Source organism: Brachypodium distachyon, chromosome 3 (assembly GCF_000005505.3).
Source record: "Brachypodium distachyon strain Bd21 chromosome 3, Brachypodium_distachyon_v3.0, whole genome shotgun sequence".
NCBI lineage: Eukaryota > Viridiplantae > Streptophyta > Magnoliopsida > Poales > Poaceae > Brachypodium > Brachypodium distachyon.
The window spans coordinates 34,469,282-34,488,812 of NC_016133.3; the positions used below are offsets into that span (position 1 = coordinate 34,469,282).

The window sequence follows — 19,531 nt, forward strand, 5'->3', positions numbered from 1 at the left end:
ACAGCCACACAGGGAAAAGGTGTCCAAACACTACAGCGGTGCTGCCAAGTTTCCACAAAGATAAAACCAATGACCATTTTGGCATTTTTAAGCAAAGTCTACAGAGAGCAAAGATTAGCGCAACAGGGTCATTAGGACATTATTGGTTGAAGCAAACTGCATTTTTTTTTCTTTCTAGATTGTCTAAACTACAGCTCCACCTCCAGAAGAAAAACATTGCTTTGCCGGCAAAGATGCAGTACATCCCCCAAACAGGTCATCGACATCAGTGGGGGCTCTAGAAAGATCAAAAAGATACCGAAAGATACAGACAACAGTCTGCCACACAACTTTGCTAATGAGCACCCAAAGAGAGGTGATCGACATTTTTTTTGCTACATAGGAATGACACTGATAATTCCCCGTCCACCCTATCCTAGTCAAGTTATTGTTAGTTACTACTATGCTACTCCACATATATCTTTAAGGGCAGTATTTGTTAAGTACACCACCCGAAAAATCTTTTTCTTCAACGGCAGTTTCAGCTTCAACAGATATCTTTATCCAACCATCTCAGTTGATCTGAGATTCTGAGCTGCAGCCTGCAGTTATAAAAATCTCACCGAGAAAGAATCCGATTGTCCAATCTCCTATCTAATCAATTCTGTCAGTGTCAGGGCTTCCAAGTAGTAGTACCAACCATTTCGCATGTATCTATTACTATCTATTAAATTAGAGTTGGTGGTGATGATACCGTCGCGGTCGCCGTAGGTTAATTTCGTTAAAATTACAACCAATATGCCACTACTCGTTATTTTCTTTTCCTCCAGTTAAAATTACAACCAATATGCCACTGCCCGTTATTTTCTTTTCCTCCAGTTTTTTTCACGATTTTTTCTACTCCATCTTACAACCGACGCCACCACACCCGCATGCCGACCTCGACAGCGCCATGAGTTGCCTACACAGAAAATGAAAATAAACATTTTATGATTTTATTGACCCGTAGCAACGGCACAGTAATTAATATCCCTTGGGATCTCGCCGGCGCCCGGTGCCGTTCTTGGTCGCCTCCACCAGCTCGTGCGCATCGGCGTCGTCCATGTGAGGAAGGCAGCTGCGGACCCGCGGATCCGTCGCGGGCCTTGACCGCCACCTCCACCGGCTCGTGCACGCCGGTGATTCCACACGGGACTTGGACGGCGATGGGATGAACCTGAGGCAATTAATTTGACGTTCTGATACAATTTTCTGTTGTTCCGTAGCAACGCACGGGTCTACGTAACATAGTACGCGGAGAAGCTTTCGTGCCAAAGGCCTACACGTACGCCGCCTGCTCACAGGAAGAAGCAGCTAGCCTTGTTCAGTGCTTCCATACGTGCAAAGGTCTCCCTGCTTCAATCGGCACGGACTGCGTGTCCCGACTCGAGCAACCAGCTTCGCGATGCCCATGGCGCCGGGGCTAGGATTCCTCACGAAGGCCGTGCTGCTGGTGCTAGCGCCCGTGTTCATCTCCGTGGCGCTGTACAGCCCCAAGGACTTCTCGCCGGCGGCGATGCCGCCGGAGTACAGCTTCGGCGCCGACGACGTGTCCGTGCCCGCGTCGCGGCACGACGCGCGCGCTCTGGACGCGAGCGAGCGGGTCGGCGAGGGGCGGCTCCCGGGCCCCGAGGACCTGGCGTACGACGCCGCCGGCGGGTGGCTCTACACGGGATGCGCCGACGGCTGGGTCCGGCGTGTCAGCGTGCCCAGCGGGGCCGTGAAGAACTGGGCATACACCGGGGGGCGTCCGCTCGGCGTCGCGCTCACCGGCGACGGCGGCATCATCGTGGCGGACGCGGATAAGGTGAGCGCGCGCTCCTCGTCCTTTTTCTTTCTCCCAATTCTAATCTACTCCTCTTTGTTTTTTTAGCGGATACTGCTCCTATTTGCTTATTTGATTTGCTCATTCGATTCTTGTTCAAGACTTAACTAAAAGAGTTGTCTTGTTTTCAATCTCTCTTGATTGTTTATTTGTTTGTGTTGGTTATGAGCATGAACTGTTATGTTTCTTGATAACCTTGCTCTTAACTGAAAAGTAGCTCCATGAATTGACGAATGGCAGGTCAGGAAATGCTTAATTAGCAAAATATTTTCGTCGGAGGCTATCCTTGTAAAAAAAAACATCGCATATATTACTCCCTCCGTCCCATATTAAATAACGAAATATTATATATATTTAGACGATTTTTGAATATAGATATATCCATAGTTAGACAAATTTGAATCACTTAATATGGACAGACGGAGTACTCCCTTGGATCCATAATAAGTGTCGGAGTTTTAGTATGAAGTTTGTAGAGGTTCCAAGAGTACAAATAAAGAGGCAACCGTGGTCGAATAGTACGGTATATTTTTGCTGAGTTGGAGGTGAGAGAAGAGGAGAGAAGTGGTCAGTTAAATAATTGACAGCCGGTTTCATCACGTGTTTCTTATGTAAAAAACACTAGATGGAATTTTAGGATTAATTGTCGTGCCTCTCCTGAGCACCGGCCTCATGCATTTATATGCCAAAGACAATTATAACAACCTAACCAATCACGTTTACAACAGACTACGGATTAGCATGATTTCTGTTAAGATGTGCTATCTAGTTAGAACTAGAGGTTCAAACGACAAACGTCAGACAACAGCCTGTCTAACACTCCCCCTCAATCACAATTCCGCAAGTTGAGATTGTGCTTGATAAGCTGAAGTTGTCTGGCGTTGAGTGGCTTGGTAAAACCATCAGCAAGCTGGTCATGCGAAGATACAAAGCGAATCTCCAGTGCCCTTCGTGCCACTCGTTCTCTGACAAAATGGAAGTCATTCTCGATATGTTTCGTGCGAGCATAGAAGACTGGGTTGGCCGAAAGATATGTCGCACCGAGATTGTCACACCAGAGAATTGGAGCTTGACTCTGCGAGATGCCCAGCTCGCCAAGAACTGACTGAATCCAGACCAGCTCTGCCGTGGCATTGGCCATTGCCTTGTACTCGGCTTCTATGCTAGATCGCGAGACCGTCTGCTGCTTTCGTGCACTCCATGACACAAGGTTCTTTCCCAGAAAAATGGCAAATCCACTCGTAGACCTCCTGTCATCGACTGATCTAGCCCAATCAGCATTAGAGTATGCAGTGACAGTCATGGAAGCTGAGCGAGAAATGTGCAGGCCATCTTCAGATGTATGTTTGAGGTACCGAAGTATTCTCTTTACTGCAGTCCAATGATCATTAGTAGGGGATTGCAAGAACTGACAAACCTTATTGACAGCAAAGGATATATCCAGTCTTGTGAGTGTCAGGTACTGTAGAGCTCCCACAATACTCCTGTACTTTGTTGCTTCATCACTTGTGAGAGGATTCCCGATTGCTTTGGACAATTTCTCGGTCGTGGCCATTGGAGAAGTTACTGGCTTGCATTGGAGCATACCAACGCGCTGCAGCATATCGGCCACATAATTGGACTGAGAAAGAACAACACCATCGCCTTGCTTATGCGGTTTAACCTGAATTCCCAAAAAGTAATGCAGGGCGCCAAGGTCTTTGAGGGCAAACTCTCGATGAAGATCAGTAACCAGCTCGTCAACGGCACGATCAGAAGAGCTCGTCACAATTATATCATCAACGTAGAGAGATAGATGCATACTCCCCCTTGATCGTAGACGAAGAGAGAGATATCAGCACGAGACGGGATGAAGCCAAAATCCTGAAGCTTGACACTGAGCCGTGAGTACCATGCCCGAGGGGACTGCTTGAGACCATATAGGGCCTTGTCCAATTTGCAGACGTAATGCGGAAGCTGTGAGTTAACAAAGTCAGGGGGCTGTTTCATGAACACATCCTCTTCTAAAATGTTGGGGAACGCGGTATGCTACGCTAGCACAAAATAAAATTTTCTACCGCTTCCGCCCGGATCAATGCTGTAGATAATGGATCACGAGATTACCACTAGACGCGCAGACCCGTAGCGGAAGTAGAGTCGATGTAGCGCGTCGATGCCGAGTAGTCGAACAGCCTGCTCCTCCTCGCCGATCCCACGAACAGTTCGTCCAAGCGCCGCAGGTGCAGCGCCTCCGAGGTATCCACACGTACAGGGAGGAACTCCGTGCGGCGGACTGCTAGATCCGATCGCAAGGCTTTGGGCGTGGAGGTGCGACGGCCGAGTCTAACTCGCGTCTGAACTGGGGTTCCCCCTAGACGGGTTGGTCTCCTCCACTTATATAGACGTCCCTAGTGGGCTCAACACTTGAGGCCCATTAGGAGTCCAAGCCCGATACGAGTTGGATCCGATCCAACTCGGTTCCCACCCCTTAAGCGTGTGACCCTTCAGGTTCGCGGTCAGTCGGCCACGACTACGAGCTCGGACTGCGGGCCCGAGTAACACCTTACTCGTCCACTGGCACCGACTCAAGTCGATAGTTGGTAGCGGCGCCTAGCAGCACGTGCCAACTCCCGAGTAACCACAAGGTATATTGACGAACCATACAATGTGTCATATGCAACATTCCTTTTGCCTCGCGATATGTGTGTCGAGCTCAAGGCGAGTGCGTGTCATCCTTGTGGATAGCTCGAGTCTCTTCTTGTTCCTGTGATACAGATTCCCGAACAGGTTAACACTTAACCCAAGTCGCATGGCCATGCTTTCCGAATCTGATCACTCGAGAGGGCCCAGAGATATCTCTCCGAACAGGAGGGGCAAATCCCATCTTGATCAACCATGACTCGCAGCATGCTTCTCAGCAAACCCGAAAGCTACCTTTATAACCACCCAGTTATGGAGTAGCGTTTGGCAACCCCTAAGTAGGCCGATTCACATCCCAAGCTCATACGATGACCTCAGGTCTAGGACTGGCATATACATCGTACTTGAGACTAACAAATGACAATCATCTCGTTGTGTCTCAGTGCGGGTCTGTCCGACTCAACAATCTCATTGTCGAGTCCATGCTATCAGTCGGCAACACCTTGCCCTATGACTTGTGAAACATAGTCATCATACTGATTCACATTGCTAGTCTAAATTATGTGTCCGCATAACCTCAATGACTAGGGACCATTAGAACAACATCATAGAATACATAGTCTCACAAACAAATCACGTATTTATTGATACATATCAGTGATGATGTTCAAGGACAATAACAATAACTCATGAATACATAGGAAATAACATCATCACATGATTGCCTCTAGGGCATATCTCCAACATAAAACGCCATGAAGAAACGCATTTTGAACATCCAACTGACGCAAATTCCAACCACGAGAGACTGCAATGGACAGGACAAGCCGAATCGTAGTAGACTTCACCACTGGGCTGAAAGTATCCTCGTAATCGATGCCGTAACGCTGCTTAAATCCCTTTGCAACCAAGCGCACTTTGTGGCGATCAATAGAGCCATCGGCTTTACGCTTGAGTTTGAAAACCCAGCGACAGTCGATCAGGTTCTGTCGACGATTAGGGGGAACAAGATGCCATGTATTGTTCCAAAGCAGAGCTTGATACTCAGTGTCCATGGCCTGCTTCCAGGAGGGATCACCAAGTGCCTCCAAGTGCGTCGCTAGTTCAACAGTGGCAAGATGTGCACGGCGGTGACGGACGGGATCATATGGAACAGTCCCGTCAGTGCGTTTCCGAACCAGCCGGGTGTTGTCACGATTGCGTGTGACCATGTGATGAGGCAGAGGCGCCGGTCGCCGCGATGGAGCAGGCGGTGGAACCGGCATTGGAGACGGCATGAAGACCGGAGTCGAGGGAGCCGGCAAGTCATATGGAGACGGCGGTGCAGGTGGCGTGCCAGTAGCAGCAGGCAACGACGGAGATGCTTCGTCTGCCGCAGCAGAGAGGTCATCTGGTTCGGCATCGGACGCGGCAGAAACGCTGGCTGCCGCGACAGGATTTGCAGTCGTGGACGAAGGCGCAGCAGGAGAGGCTACCGTGGCAGGAGCAGATGGCGCGGCAAGAGAGGCTGCCGCGGCAGGAGCCGAATATGTCGCCATGGCTGGGGGAACCTGCACATCAGAAACAACATCAGGCTTGGCCGGAGGATCAGTATGTCCATCAGATAGAAGACTCGGATGACTCATACACACATTGTCAGTTCGATGATCCACACAATCGGGGCCATAAAAGATATGTGGGGTGGTGGGAACAGGAAGAAGAAGATCCTCCTCACTTGGGGGGCGATCGGATGAGGGCTTGGTTTCAGAAAACGGAAAGGTATGTTCGTCAAACACGACATCACGAGATACATATATCCGGCCAGAGGAGACATGAAGACACTTGTATCCCTTGTGAAAGCTACTGTACCCCAAGGAAACACAACGTTTAGAACGAAACTGAAGCTTGCGATCATTGTAAGGACGAAGGCATGGCCAGCACGCACAGCCGAAAGTGCGGAGGAAGGTGTAGTCAGGCTTGACATTCAGTAGGCGTTCTAAAGGAGTGGAATTGAGAATTGTCTTACTTGGGAGGCGATTGATAAGGAAGCAGGCAGTCTGGAAAGCCTCATCCCAAAAACGCAAAGGCATGGAGGCTTGAGCAAGAAGTGTGAGTCCGACTTCAACTAGATGCCGGTGTTTACGTTCCGCAGAGCCGTTTTGCTGGTGTGCGTGTGGACAGGAGACATGGTGGACAATGCCAATCTTGTTAAAAAAGGTATGGAGCTTGTGATACTTGCCTCCCCAATCGGTTTGCATACAGAGGATTTTCCTATTAAGAAGACGTTCAACTCTAGCTTGGAACCGGAGAAAAACTTGCTCAACGTCAGATTTGTGTTTAAGGCAATAGATCCATGTGAATTTACTGAAATCATCTATAAAACTCACATAAAATTTTGATCCACCACTAGATGGGCACGCAGGCCCCCACACATCGGAAAAAAATAAGCTTTAAAGGAGCTGAAGACACACGATTAGACCTAGGATAGGGAAGCTGATGGCTTTTACCCTGATGACACGCATCACACACACTAGTTTTATCGGGTTTGCTATCACACCGAAGACCTGACTTGGTGACCACTTGATCGACGACAGGAGACGAGGGATGACCGAGCCGGCAATGCCACCGTTCTCGACTAAGCCTAGTGGAAGATAGAGCCTGTCGAGAGGAAGAGCCGCCGGAGATCGGATAGAGACCACCCTCACTGGGTCCTTGGAACAGAACCCTCCTCGTAGCCAGATCCTTGATAACAAAAGAGTTAGGAAAATATTCCACAGAAACATTATTATTTGTAGTAAGCCGACCAACAACACAGAGATTTTTGGTTGTGTGTGGAACATGTAGGACTTCCTTGAGTTGAAAAGATCCAGAAGGTGTGCGAATTACCGAATTGCCAACGTGTGTAATTTTCATACCTGAGCCGCTGGCTGTGTGGACTTGATCCTTGCCGGAGTACTGCTCACGGACGTTCAGCTTGTCGAGCTCCCCGGTGATATGATCGGTCGCACCAGAGTCAGTGTACCATGCAGGGTCGAAGTTGCTTGCACCGGAGGAGACATTGCTGATCGTCGGGCTGGAAGTTGTGGTTGAACCGGTTGTGGCACTTGAAATCCTCATGCCCAAACTTTTTGCAAAGTTGGCACTGGACTCTGGGCTTCTTGTTGTTGCCACCAGAGGTGCCGACATTGGTGCCGGACTGCTGATCGCGGTTGGCATTGCCGCGGCTCTGGCCGCGTCCACCACGACCACCTCCTGCGTTGTTCCGGCCACCGTTGCCTCATCCTGCCGTGTTGGCGGAGATCTGATGGTACGAGGAGATCTCCTGGCGCACCTCGTGATCCAGCATGAGGGAGTAGAAGTGGTCCAGCGAGATCGGTTCCGTCTTCACCATGACCGACAACGAAGTCACCAGCGCGTCGTACGTGTTGTCGAGGCCAGTGAGAAAGTAGGTCATGATGTCGTCGTCGGAGATTGGATTCTCGGTGGAGGCGAGCTGGTCAGCCATCCCCTTGACACGAGCAAAGTAGTCGGTCATGGAGGAATCCTTCTTCTGGACCATGGAGAGCTGCTTGCGAAATTGAACAACACGTGCCCTAGAGTTGGAGGAAAACATCATCTCCAGTGCTGACCACACTGCTTTGGATGAAGTGTGTAGCATGACGCGGGCAAGAACTTCCGACGAAAGGGTTGACAATAGGCCGGAGAGGAGCAGCTGGTCCCGAGTATGCCTGTTGGTGAAGCTGGGGTTTACAACCTGAGGAGCATCGTCGGCATTGGACGCCGGAACGAGACGGGGTGGTGCGACGATGGATCCGTCGACAAAGCCGAGCAGCTGGTACGCACGGAGGATGGGAACCACCTGTGCCTTCCAGAGGAGATATGTGTCACGGGCGAGCTTGACGGTGACGAGCTGCCCAATGTTGGGCATGGAGATCCCACCCGAGAGCATGGAACCAGCCGACAACGATGCGCTCGCCATGGCGAGCGTGCTAGGATTGCTGATGATGGACGGCGAAGTGGCAGCAATCGTGCAGGCGTGTTGACGGCGCGAGGGCAGCAGTGGTGCTGGCAGAGGTTGAAGGAGAGGTTGACATGGTCGATTTGCACAGATTGGATCTTAGAAGAGAGCCTCTGATACCATGTAAAAAACACTAGATGGAAGTTTAGGATTAATTGCCATGCCTCTCCTGAGCACCGGCCTCATGTATTTATATGCCAAAGACAATTACAACAACCTAACCAATCACGTTTACAACAGACCACGGATTGGCATGATTTCTGTTAAGATGTGCTATCTAGTTAGAACTAGAGGTTCAAACGACAAACGTCAGACAACAGCCTGTCTAACATCTTGTTCTACGTAAAGGAATGTAGTACAAATACTACTCCCTCCGTCCAACAAAGGATGTCTCAACTTTGACTAAATTTGAATGCATCTATACACTAAGTCATGTCTAGATATTTAAATTTTGACAAACATGAGACATCTTTTGTTGGACGGAGAGAGTAATATAATATAAATCTTTATAACCAACTATTGCATATGGTAGCTATTGTATCATGTTTACTATGCATGACATGCCATGAGCTTAATACCCACAGCACGTTGTCTTATTGTCCTTGCTCTAAGGTCCCATCGCTATAGTCTTCAAGTAGTTGCATCCAGAAGTTAATAATCTCGTTTCGCTGCACGCAGCAATAGACACCTTCTACTCTTCGACTAGGTAGCATCAATCTCAATCTCCCGATCAAGTTGCATCTCGGTTTACATTTCGATGGCGACGATTCAGACGACGAGCATTAAACACAAGTCGACTTCCAAAGTTACGGAGCCAGCCAGTAGCACTTTAGTATACTAATATGATTCTTTGTCAATAGAAAAACTAGTATCATTCAGGACAGATCGTCGTTGCAAATGGCTAATTTGGCAGGGGTTGCTGAGGGTGGGCCTGGATAAGTCGGTGGAGCTGCTGACTGACGCCGCGGAGGGCCTTCGATTTGCGCTGACCGACGGCGTGGATGTGGCCACCGACGGCACCATCTACTTCACCGACGCGTCCCACAAGCACAGCCTTAGGAACTTCATTCTGGATGTGCTTGAGGCACGGCCTCACGGCCGGCTCATGAGCTTCGACCCCTCTACGCGTCGAACCACCGTGCTGGCGCGTGACCTTTACTTCCCCAACGGCGTCGCCCTCGCGCCCGACCAAGGTTCCCTCATTTTCTGCGAGACCATCATGTAAGAAAACATACATAAACACGAGAACGTTGATTGCGTTGTGACTTTCCTGACACAATGACGCCATTCATTGCAGGAGGATGTGCTCGAGGTACCACATCAAGGGCGACAAGGAAGGCATGGTGGAGAGGTTCATCGACCGCCTGCCTGGGTTACCTGACAACGTTCGCTACGATGGCGACGGCCGCTACTGGATCGCGCTTTCTGCGGTACGCAATGCAACCATAAATTTTTTATCTCCCGTATCACTGCAGAACTCGATTCATTCTTGAAATCTCTACATCATGAACTGGGTCTGATACAGGGGAGGACGCTGTTGTGGGACATGCTGATGGGATCGCCGCTGCTGCGGAAGCTGGTGTACTTGGTGAACAGGTACGTAGCGGCGGTGCCGAAGAGCACCGGGGGTGCTGGGACGTTGAGTGTGGGGCTGGACGGGACCCCTGTGACCATGTACTCTGACCCCCGGCTTGTGCTCGCCACCGGCTGGTTCAAGGTCGGGGACTACCTTTACTATGGGTCGCTCCAGAACTCCTACATCAGTAGGATTGACCTCACGAAGTCATTCATCGAAGCCTAGGTAGGTTGGATGTGACGTTGAATTCTGTGTATGTTGTCTTTGTAAACAAAACAAGTCCTTGCAAGTACAATGTAACACGCGTGATACACTGTGTGTCACTTCTCTCTTTTTTATGTAATGGAAACTTTACTTAACCTCTGCATAAATGAAATGGGAACTTTACTTTATCTCTGCATCAATGAAATGGAAACTTTACTTAACCTCTACATCGATGAAAGATTCATTAAGCGCATGTATAAAACGGGTTGATATCAACCTTTGTTTTACCAAATACTTCCTCCGATTTATAATAAATATCACTCATTTAGTACAAAAGTTAATGTGAAAAGAGATGTCAGTCCTTATTTTAGATGATCTCGTAGTGGTCAAAATAAGACGTTTTTTTCCTTCCAAATGCTAGCTCAGAAGATGCAATGTTGTGGCTTTTGGCTTTTTTTCTCGATTTAGAAAAGTTGGCACAAATGGCAGATGCCACGACCTCTCTCTCTCTTTTTTGAGGGGGGCAGTTTTCTTTTTTTTTTTAGCAAAAGGGGGGCAGATGCCACGACCTGGGAATCCTTCCGGACCCGACAAAGCAACCAAATCAGGCCTCAAAGTAACTCGTTACTAGCTACTGCTCTCGGCCCACTGGAGTCAAGAGCAACAGCGTGCCGGCCAGCCTACGTAACCACGGCCCGTTACAAACCGTAACCCGAACGGGAATCAAAGACCCAGCCACGCCAGCCCAGTAGACGGCTAGGGGCCCTTCTCCTTCTCGGAGTCAGCCTCGTTACCGGCCGGCAACCCGGCCCGCCGTGCATATTAAGGGCTCCGCACCGCACCGTCGCCCCTCCCCAACGAGTTTCCCTGTTCGAGCCCAGCAAGTTTCTATTCTCCTCGCCAAAAAAAAGAAACGAGTTTCCCTGTTCGTGCCCAGCAAGTTTCTATTCTCCGCGTGCGCAAGCAGATGTTCCGAAGCATGGAACCCGCCGACGAGAAGCACCGGCCATGGAAGACGCTGGAGAACACGGTGCGCGCCATCATCGACCACACGTTCGACACCGCGCTCTGTATCGTCAAGATGACGACGCACTCGCAGAGAGGAAGCAGCCGGCCCGACGTCGTTGACCTCGAGCAATTCATCGACCCGGCCGACAAGGACTCGCCGGTGCTGACCGTCCACGCCGAGGCCACGAGCTGCTGCTTCGCCTTCAACAACTCGCGCCGCGACGCGGCGGCGTACGCCAGGTACACCTCCAAGTCCGGGAAGAGCGCGCCGACGCACCGCTTCCGTGACGCCGCCATCACCATCTCCCCCGGGACTCTCCACCTGGCCCACGCCGGCGTAGTAGGCCGGACTAGTGCGGCGGCCGGCTACTCCGGCGTCAGTCCGGACGTCGGGAGCAGCAGCAGCAGCCGGCCGCTGGGGGATGTACTGGCGATGCTGGACGCCGTCGTGCAGCGCCTTGACGAGGAGATCTGGAAGAAGGAGGCGGTGCGCTGGAAGGCGAAGGCTCTGCCCTGGTGCGGCTACAGGCCCAGTTTCCCTGCCGAGATCGAACAGGTGTTGAAGGTGCTGCGGGAGATGAGGAGCGAGATGGACATTGAGGCCGTCATGCGCAGGAGGTTGCAGAAGCGGCGGCGCTGCGTCGTCCAGGAGATCGGGCCGGTGGATGCCGTGGATCGGGGTCGTGCCGACATGACGGCGGAGGAGCTGGCCAAGAGGTTGAAGAGGATGGAAATCGGCTCAAGCTCTAGCCTCTAGGTGACTAGATCGCACGTGGAGCAGTAGGTGATTGAAAAAAATTGCACGCGTGGGTCAATTTAAGTCAATATATGTCACCCATGACCCCAGGATACGGCATAGTTATTCTGATGAGGAGAAGATCTTCTCCGCTCTCTGCATATCCATGCACGCCATTCAATTCACTCATGAGCTAATGACAATATGAGCCGCGAAGGGCACAATGGCACAGAGAGGATGGTTCGGTCGACATCCGGCGATTGTCGTCGAGCAAGGAGTTATGTCAAGAGATCAACGGTTATAAGCGGCTCGTTACATATGATGGAGAAGCTGAAACAGTAAAGCCTTGCGAACAAGTACCAAGCGAATTTGATGTAAACGGTTAACACTGTACTTTACAGAATTGTACGTTGATAGGAAATTGTCCCAACATGGTTGATGATTTAGGCCGGTCGGTTAAGCACTAGGGACATCAAATGTATCAAATACTCTCTCGGTTCTAAAATATAGTGTGTATAACTTTTGTTGTCTATCATAGTATTTTTTAAACTTTGACCAATAGTGTCAAATGACTATCATTAGATACATTGTGAAATACTCTCTTCATTTCAAAATGTAGGACGTATAATTTTTGTTCACCGTCAAACCTTTTAAGGTTTGATCAAGCTTAAAAATATCAGTATTTATAGTGTCAAAAACAAGATATTATGAAAATATTTTTCATAACAAATCTAATAATCCTAATTTGGCACCGTAGACGTTGATATTTTTTATTAGCAAAAGTTATGTGCTCTACATTTCGGAACATAAGGAGTATATTTTCACATTATGTTGGTACGGCATTGTATATACTACCGATATCTTTTGCTATAAACTTAGACACCCTATGGAAAAGATATACTGATATCTTTTGCTATAAGCAGAGTGAGTATCTTCTTTGTTGGTGAAGCGGTTCTCGAGGGAGGTTGAAACCCTCCAACCTGTATATGAAAACGTATTTTTCAATATATTTGAACAACCGAGCATATTATTTTTCTGAGCGGGGGCAGCCTCTGTATTCGTGTTGGCCTACAATTTTGCTTAATTCTGCATCGATCGATACGGAGGCAGTGAGTATTCTCTCCTTTTCGGAACAAAAATGTATCAATAATAAAATTGTAGGCTTGTTAGCAAATTAAAGGCTTCTTAAGTTTAAGGATTAGCCTTTTCTTTCACTCACATTTATTTTGAAACTTTTTCTTTCACTCACGTTTAACAGGATCACGTCCGGAAAGAGAGATCCATCAGGTGGTTGTTCTATGCCTGGTTAAGTCCGATCCATAAGAAGTGTCCCAAATTTATACTACAAAGTTATTAGAGGGAGTACGTTTTGTCTCCCGCTAAACATAGTGTAGAGATTTCGAGGTGGACCTAACACACTACGAGAGGGCCTATTCACCTATACCAACTACTTTGGTGTAGTTGATTAGTCCTTTTTTATTTCTACTTATTTAGTGCAAGTTTCCGAGCGGCAGAGCCACTCACATTAAAGCAAATCTTGAATCCGGGCGGCTATGCCACTCACGTTGAAACAAGACCGTTGTGATTCCGGGCGAATCCGCTCACGTTAAATCACAACTTATATGCACTAAGTACTTAAAAATAACAAGGCCTAACCGGGAGACTTATATGAACAAAGTAGTACTATATTGCTTTAGGAATATTAGTACAAGAGAGAGCATACACACCTTACACTTGCTCACACCTTGTTCTCCACCTTCTTCACTTCCTTATTCTCTACTACTCAAGGTATGAGGCAAGGGCCTCTATCTATAGGACTACATGGTTATTGGATCTTTGACATGTGTCAAGATCTTAGCCATTGATACAAAATATCTAAAGCGTTCCACACACTTCTACACAAATATCTAGGTACTAGAAGGTTTCGTATTTATTTATTTTAAACTGCTATTCTAGAGTATTCCAAAGCTTCTACATAATTCTTCGTGTATGTCTAAACAGTAGAAGGTTCCCTTTTTTATTTATTTTATATTTTAAAGTATTCCATAATAATGTCTTCTTCTTTGTAATATTGAGAACACTGTAGAAGCTTGCATTGTATTCTCTGACACATAGGATCAAATTTGAGATCTAAGCACAGGCACAACCCCAAAAACAAAACGACAAGGAAGGGGAAACAACTTTATCGTGAATTTAGATGATATATAGTTGGTCGATCGCAACAGCGCGGTGAAGAACACACGACATAGACGAATTTATTCAGAACGACGGGAATGTGTTACATTACATAGTATATAAATCAAGCCGGATGTGGAGCACATGAATGGAATTAACAGAAGAACTGGCGGGCGCATGCATGAAACGTAGTATGATGCATGGGGCAAGCAAGTGAACAACCCCCTCGATCCCGCGAGGAGAGATCAGAAGAGCGGCTCGGAGGCGGAGGGCGGGCGCTGGAGGCTCTTGACGTAGAGCCATGACTCGCGGGCGGAGATGTCGTCCCACCAGCGGCTGACGTTCCTGCGCGAGCGGATGAGGCGGAGGGAGCGCGGGTCGGCGGCAAGGCGGTCGGCGTTGGGCATGTGGGAGAGGTCGGCGAGCGTGAACTTGTCCCCGGCCAGGTACTCGGCCTCCTCCAGCCGCTGGTCGTAGATGTCCAGCACCTTGCCCAGCTCCCTCCCGCTCTTCTCGTACAGCTGCCGCATCTCCTCCACCTTCTCCGCGTGCGCCGGGCTCATCATCATCATCGCCTCCTGCCGCTGCTGCCTTGCGTTGCTGGCCCTGCTGGCGTCGAGGGGCGCGGCGGTGGGGGTGGTGAGCGGGAGGAAGCCGAGGCTGTACACGAGGTCGGCGCTGGGCATGTCGAAGCTCTGCGCCTCCGTCTGCAGCCACTGCTCGATGGACGACCGCTCCAGCGCCCCCGTCCCGATCAGGTCCGGGTTCCCCTGCATCTTGTACTTGTCCGCCACGTGCCTCAGAATCTTCCTCGACTCTGCACGCAAGCAACGCAACGCACACATCCATCCATCAATTAATCAGTTCTGGAAGCAGAGATTTAAAAGAAGCGTCAGCGCGTTGTTGTTGTTGCATTATTGCTTACCGACGAGGGTGACGTTGGCGTCCTCGAAGGTGAGCGCCTCGCCGTGGGGCTGGAGCTTGAGGTACTGGGGCATACGCCGGGGGCCGCGGAACGAGTCGACCCGGATGAGCTGGAACTCCACATCCTTCTCGAACAGGCACGCCAGGACCCGGGCCACCTCCGACGACGTCGGCGAACCGAACACCTTCACGGCTCCCGGCATCGTCGCTTACGTACTTACTTACTTGGAGAGATTGCGATTTGAGAACTTGAGATTAACTTGCCGACGATTGTGTGCAGACCGGCCGATGTGGTTCTGATCAGGGTCGTTCCCCTGACTACCATATATACACGCATGTGAAAGGTGTATAGGGGAAGCTGGGAATACCTTGCTTCGCGACAGGTTCATGCAAAAGCCAAAGGAAAGAACTAAAGCGTTCAAAGTGTGAGTCTCATACTATCATATCGCCCATCAGATCAGGAGAAGCTACGTACTGTAGCAGAAATTAAAGCTCTCTCGTCCTTGTAAAACGTGCACTAAAAATTGGTAAACTAAACAGTAAGCGTATATCATACCTTTGCCCTTTGGCAGTGCGATCGAGATCTGAAACATGAGACGATTGATGGAGGTAACAAGAGACAGTAGACAAGTGTTTCTTTCTTTTCACTATCACATCAATGAAAGTACCGTTTGTTGTTGATTGCTTATCTATTCTCACGGCTATTATCTCGACAAGTTCGCCAGTACATGCATTCACCCTGTTAATCTACTGCTCCACAGCTCCAGTATAGACAAGCTATTGTGTAGCAATCCTCTTGGAAGTCCTGAATATGTTCTTTTCCTCCCCTTGCAATCGCACTATGCACGCAGACTACTTCAGTATCGGATGCAATCGCGTTCACAAGGTAAAGCATCGTCCTCTCTTTGTCATGAGAATCTCGCAAAAAAATCATTTTTAAAAAACATTACTGCTGTAATATGCATCTCCAGCCTGGCGAAATGGCGAGCCTGAAGCGCATACTGGAGTCGCTGCTAGCACAACTGTTTGGGCTCCGCCTGTCTCTTCTCGGACGCGGCTCGCGTCAGCTCAAAAAGATCACAGCTTGTGTGGGCCCTATCTGGTATTCGCATTCAGGGGATAGCCCACCAAATGCCTTGCGAATGGGGACATAGGCCACACTGGTGCCCAATTGCTTCGCCATGGCATTGGGCCTGCCGGCATTCAAATTTAGAATGTTCTATTTTTCTGGTGAGATAGATGTTCTGAAAATTCTCAATAAAAAAAAAGATAGATGTTCTGAAAAATGTTCTGGAAAAAAGAAGAAGATGCTCCTTCAGTTTGACAGTTTCACAAAGTTGTGTGGACCACGAAGGTAAAACAGGTCCGATAATATTGGCATTCGTCAGTTAGTACATTGATGAAACGTTCAAATTAACACGTACGATGAAGTGGTACTGGATGACAACAAAGGTGTACAACACACGAAGTCCGCCGGGACTCCGGTCTCCGGGTCTGCATCTACATGCATGCATGAGCACGCTTATTCTGACGACGAAGGCGACGTTTCACGATCAAACAGGCTTAATTAGTTGGGGTCCTCAACTCCTCATGGCATCTACGCGCCGGCACTAGCGGCGGCATGAGGTCGCGCGCGGCGCTCTGCACCGCGACGACCCGGCGCCACGCGGGGCGCGCCGAGACGTCGTGGTACCACCGCGAGACATGCTCCAGGGACCCCAGTAGCCTCCGCTTCCCCCTCTCGCCGCCGGCCACGGCGAGGAGGCGGTGCGCGCCCGGGAGGTGGCACAGGTCGGCCAGCGAGAACTCGTCGACGGCGAGGTACCTGGTCCTGGCCAGCGCGCCGTCGTACACGCCCATCACCGCCCGCACCCGCCGCTCCCCCTCCGCCACTGCCTCGTCGTCCGGCGTCAGCGCGAGGTGTTGCTGCTGGTAGTTGGACGCCAGCTCCGAGCTCGGCGGGTTGAAGCAGCGGGCCTCCGCGCGGAGCCACTTCTCGATGGACGCGCGCTCCAGCGACCCCGCGCCGTACAGTGCCTGGGCTTCCCTGGCGGCGCGTCCGCGCGGGAGCTCCGTGCACACGTACCGGCATATGTCCCTCGAATCTGAGAGGATCAGCGGATATTACCACATCACTTGCATGCAGCTTTAATTTTACTAAAATTGACACATCTTCAGAGCTCGGATGCACGAAAATGCAATCAATTGATGCTCACCGGTGAGATACGTGTCTCCGTGCTTGAGCGTCACGTGGCCGCCGCCTGGACAACAGTACTGCAAGCGTGCAAAAGAGACGGAGAAAAACAGAATGATCGTTAATTAAGTCGACGTGTACGTAGAAACTCTAGCTCGTACAGGGAAATAATGCATATCCATGAACGACTAATTAAAGCAGTAAGGGATCGACGACGACGTGCCCTCGTGTCGACGAAGCAGCTGGCGGCGAGGTTGAGCCCGCGCTTAGTGATGGCGTCGGTGCGGACGAGCTCGAAGTGAAGGTCCCGCTCGAAGAGGCAGGCCATGACCCGCGCCACGTCGGTGGACGTCGGCTGGCCGAACACCTGCAGCACCGGCGCCGGAGCCATCGGTTGATTCCTCAATGCCCTTCCTCCGCAGCGCACGCGCGAGAGATACGTATAACGTACTTGCGTATACTGATCACGGGAATACGATCGAGAGGGTATTTAAAGGGAGCACCGGACCGGAAGAATATATATCTTCACGACATGGCTAGGTCGTAGGTGACACGGGCCTAGCCGCTAGCTACACCAGGCCAAAGTTAGTACGGAGTATCTCTACAGGAGGAGTTAGATCATGCGTGTTGATATTCCTTCCTTGCGTGAGAGAGCATGCATGGGTCGTCATGTAGTGTGCCCATCACGGATTCAGTTCGATCGTTTTTCTTGTGTGTGACTGCGTGTACATGTTTAGTTAATGTATTGACACATGCATCTACCCGCAAAAAAAATGTATTGACACATGCATGAACGAATAATTAACGAGATCGATCACGATTCATGCATACACATGAAGAAAAGCTGGCTGGCTACCAGCGGCGGAGCTACGAAGGAATTCAGGACGGGCCAGGCTAAAGAAGAACACGAAAATTTTCTTTTCAAGCAAGGGCAAAAGAATCAGTTGTTGCTTTCATAGGATCTTCTTCAACTCTACAATCAAAATTGACAAATTGCAAACTACAGATTCGGGGAAAGAAAAAACATACTTCAATAGAGAAATTGGAGAAGAAGAGAGAAGGCAGTGGCAGCCTGCGGCGCGGTAGCGTGCGGGGCGAGCGCGACGGAGAACCAGCAGCCACGGGACGGCAGGTGCATGGCTGCGGGCGCGGCGAGCTGGCGGAGGGCAGTGGAGCGAGCAGCGGCGGCGTGCGGGGCATGCGTGCAGCAGCGGTAGCAGGGCTGCAGGCACATCAAGGCGGCGCAGGGCAGCGGGCACGGTGAACTGGCGCAGATCAGTGGGGCGAGCATCGACGGCGCGCAGGGCGGCCCTGCCGGCCGGCTTCCGTCCGTTGTCCTCGAGGGCCAAGGCGCCCTGGCTACCGGCCATGTGCAGACGACCCAAGCAGGCAGCTGCCTAAAGGGGAGCACCGGAACAGGCCGGGTAATGGGCATCTGCTGGGCTGGGCCTCTGATTAGTAGTATAGACTTCATTTTTGCAAAAAACCTCGGCGGACGATGGTCCGGTTAGGCCTGTACATAGCTCTCCCGGTGCTGGCTACCGTGGGTTACAGCACACGGGAAATATACAAACAAGTTAACCCGAGGCGGCAGTGCTGGCTGTTGGGGAGTTCTAAATCGGAGGATCCAAGGAATACTTCGGTCATACACAAACTTAATAAGTAGTCCCACAACTGTCTCATCCACGCCAAGGCCAACCGTTCTAATTGTATCGTGAGTTTATGATTCGTCCACCGCCACCATCTAGGTTTCAAACGCTCGCTAGCATATTTGATATTCGCATATTAGTATAAAATTCTCGCATTCCAGTTTCGATATGTGCGCTGAGAGCATTTACAAAAGTGATTCCTAGTTGGAAATTGTTGATGCAAATTGTAAACAACGGAGAATAAGTGTCTCTCCTAAGAGTCAACCCAAAGTCTGCCTCGTTACCTTTGCATACAATTGAATTTGCTTAATACTCCGTATAATATATGTTACACTAATTATTTGCTACTAACTCTAAAAGGTGAAGCGACAACGGTGAATATATTATATATTACTACTCTTTAAGCCACAGTTGGCGTAAGTCCGTGCCTCGTATGTCCACTCACCTAAATTACATCGATGCCACCGCCCCAGATGCTCTCCTTTTTCCTGAACGAAAAAACATCCCGATCTTTCCTTTCCCGCGCTCGCCCCCGCCTCATAGGGTTCGCCGCCGCCTCCCTTGCACTCCGCCGCCACGCGCCGCTCCCGTCCACAGCCCCTGGAA

The 19,531-nt window shown here is 50.1% G+C and overlaps 3 protein-coding genes across 3 annotated transcripts; 1 reads left to right on the top strand and 2 right to left on the bottom strand.

The window, feature by feature from the left end:
- Positions 1 to 1,277: 1,277 nt before the first annotated feature.
- On the top strand, positions 1,278 to 10,427 carry LOC100829619 (protein STRICTOSIDINE SYNTHASE-LIKE 5). Its single transcript, XM_003574228.4, has 4 exons — positions 1,278 to 1,825; positions 9,373 to 9,680; positions 9,757 to 9,889; positions 9,985 to 10,427. Exons 1-4 carry the CDS (start codon positions 1,424 to 1,426, stop codon positions 10,258 to 10,260), a joined length of 1,119 nt encoding a protein of 372 aa, XP_003574276.2. The 5' UTR covers positions 1,278 to 1,423; the 3' UTR covers positions 10,261 to 10,427.
- A 3,840-nt stretch (positions 10,428 to 14,267) lies between these two features.
- On the bottom strand, positions 14,268 to 15,400 carry LOC100837579 (glutathione S-transferase F10). The gene is made up of 2 exons (XM_003571978.4): positions 15,084 to 15,400; positions 14,268 to 14,975 (listed from the first exon to the last, which is right to left on the bottom strand). Exons 1-2 carry the CDS (start codon positions 15,283 to 15,285, stop codon positions 14,404 to 14,406), a joined length of 774 nt encoding a protein of 257 aa, XP_003572026.1. The 5' UTR covers positions 15,286 to 15,400; the 3' UTR covers positions 14,268 to 14,403.
- Positions 15,401 to 16,645: 1,245 nt separating this feature from the next.
- On the bottom strand, positions 16,646 to 17,667 carry LOC100837891 (glutathione S-transferase F8, chloroplastic). Its single transcript, XM_003571979.1, has 3 exons — positions 17,500 to 17,667; positions 17,299 to 17,356; positions 16,646 to 17,187 (listed from the first exon to the last, which is right to left on the bottom strand). The coding sequence occupies exons 1-3, from the start codon at positions 17,665 to 17,667 to the stop codon at positions 16,646 to 16,648; spliced, it is 768 nt and encodes a 255-aa protein (XP_003572027.1).
- Between the last annotated feature and the right edge of the window lie 1,864 nt (positions 17,668 to 19,531).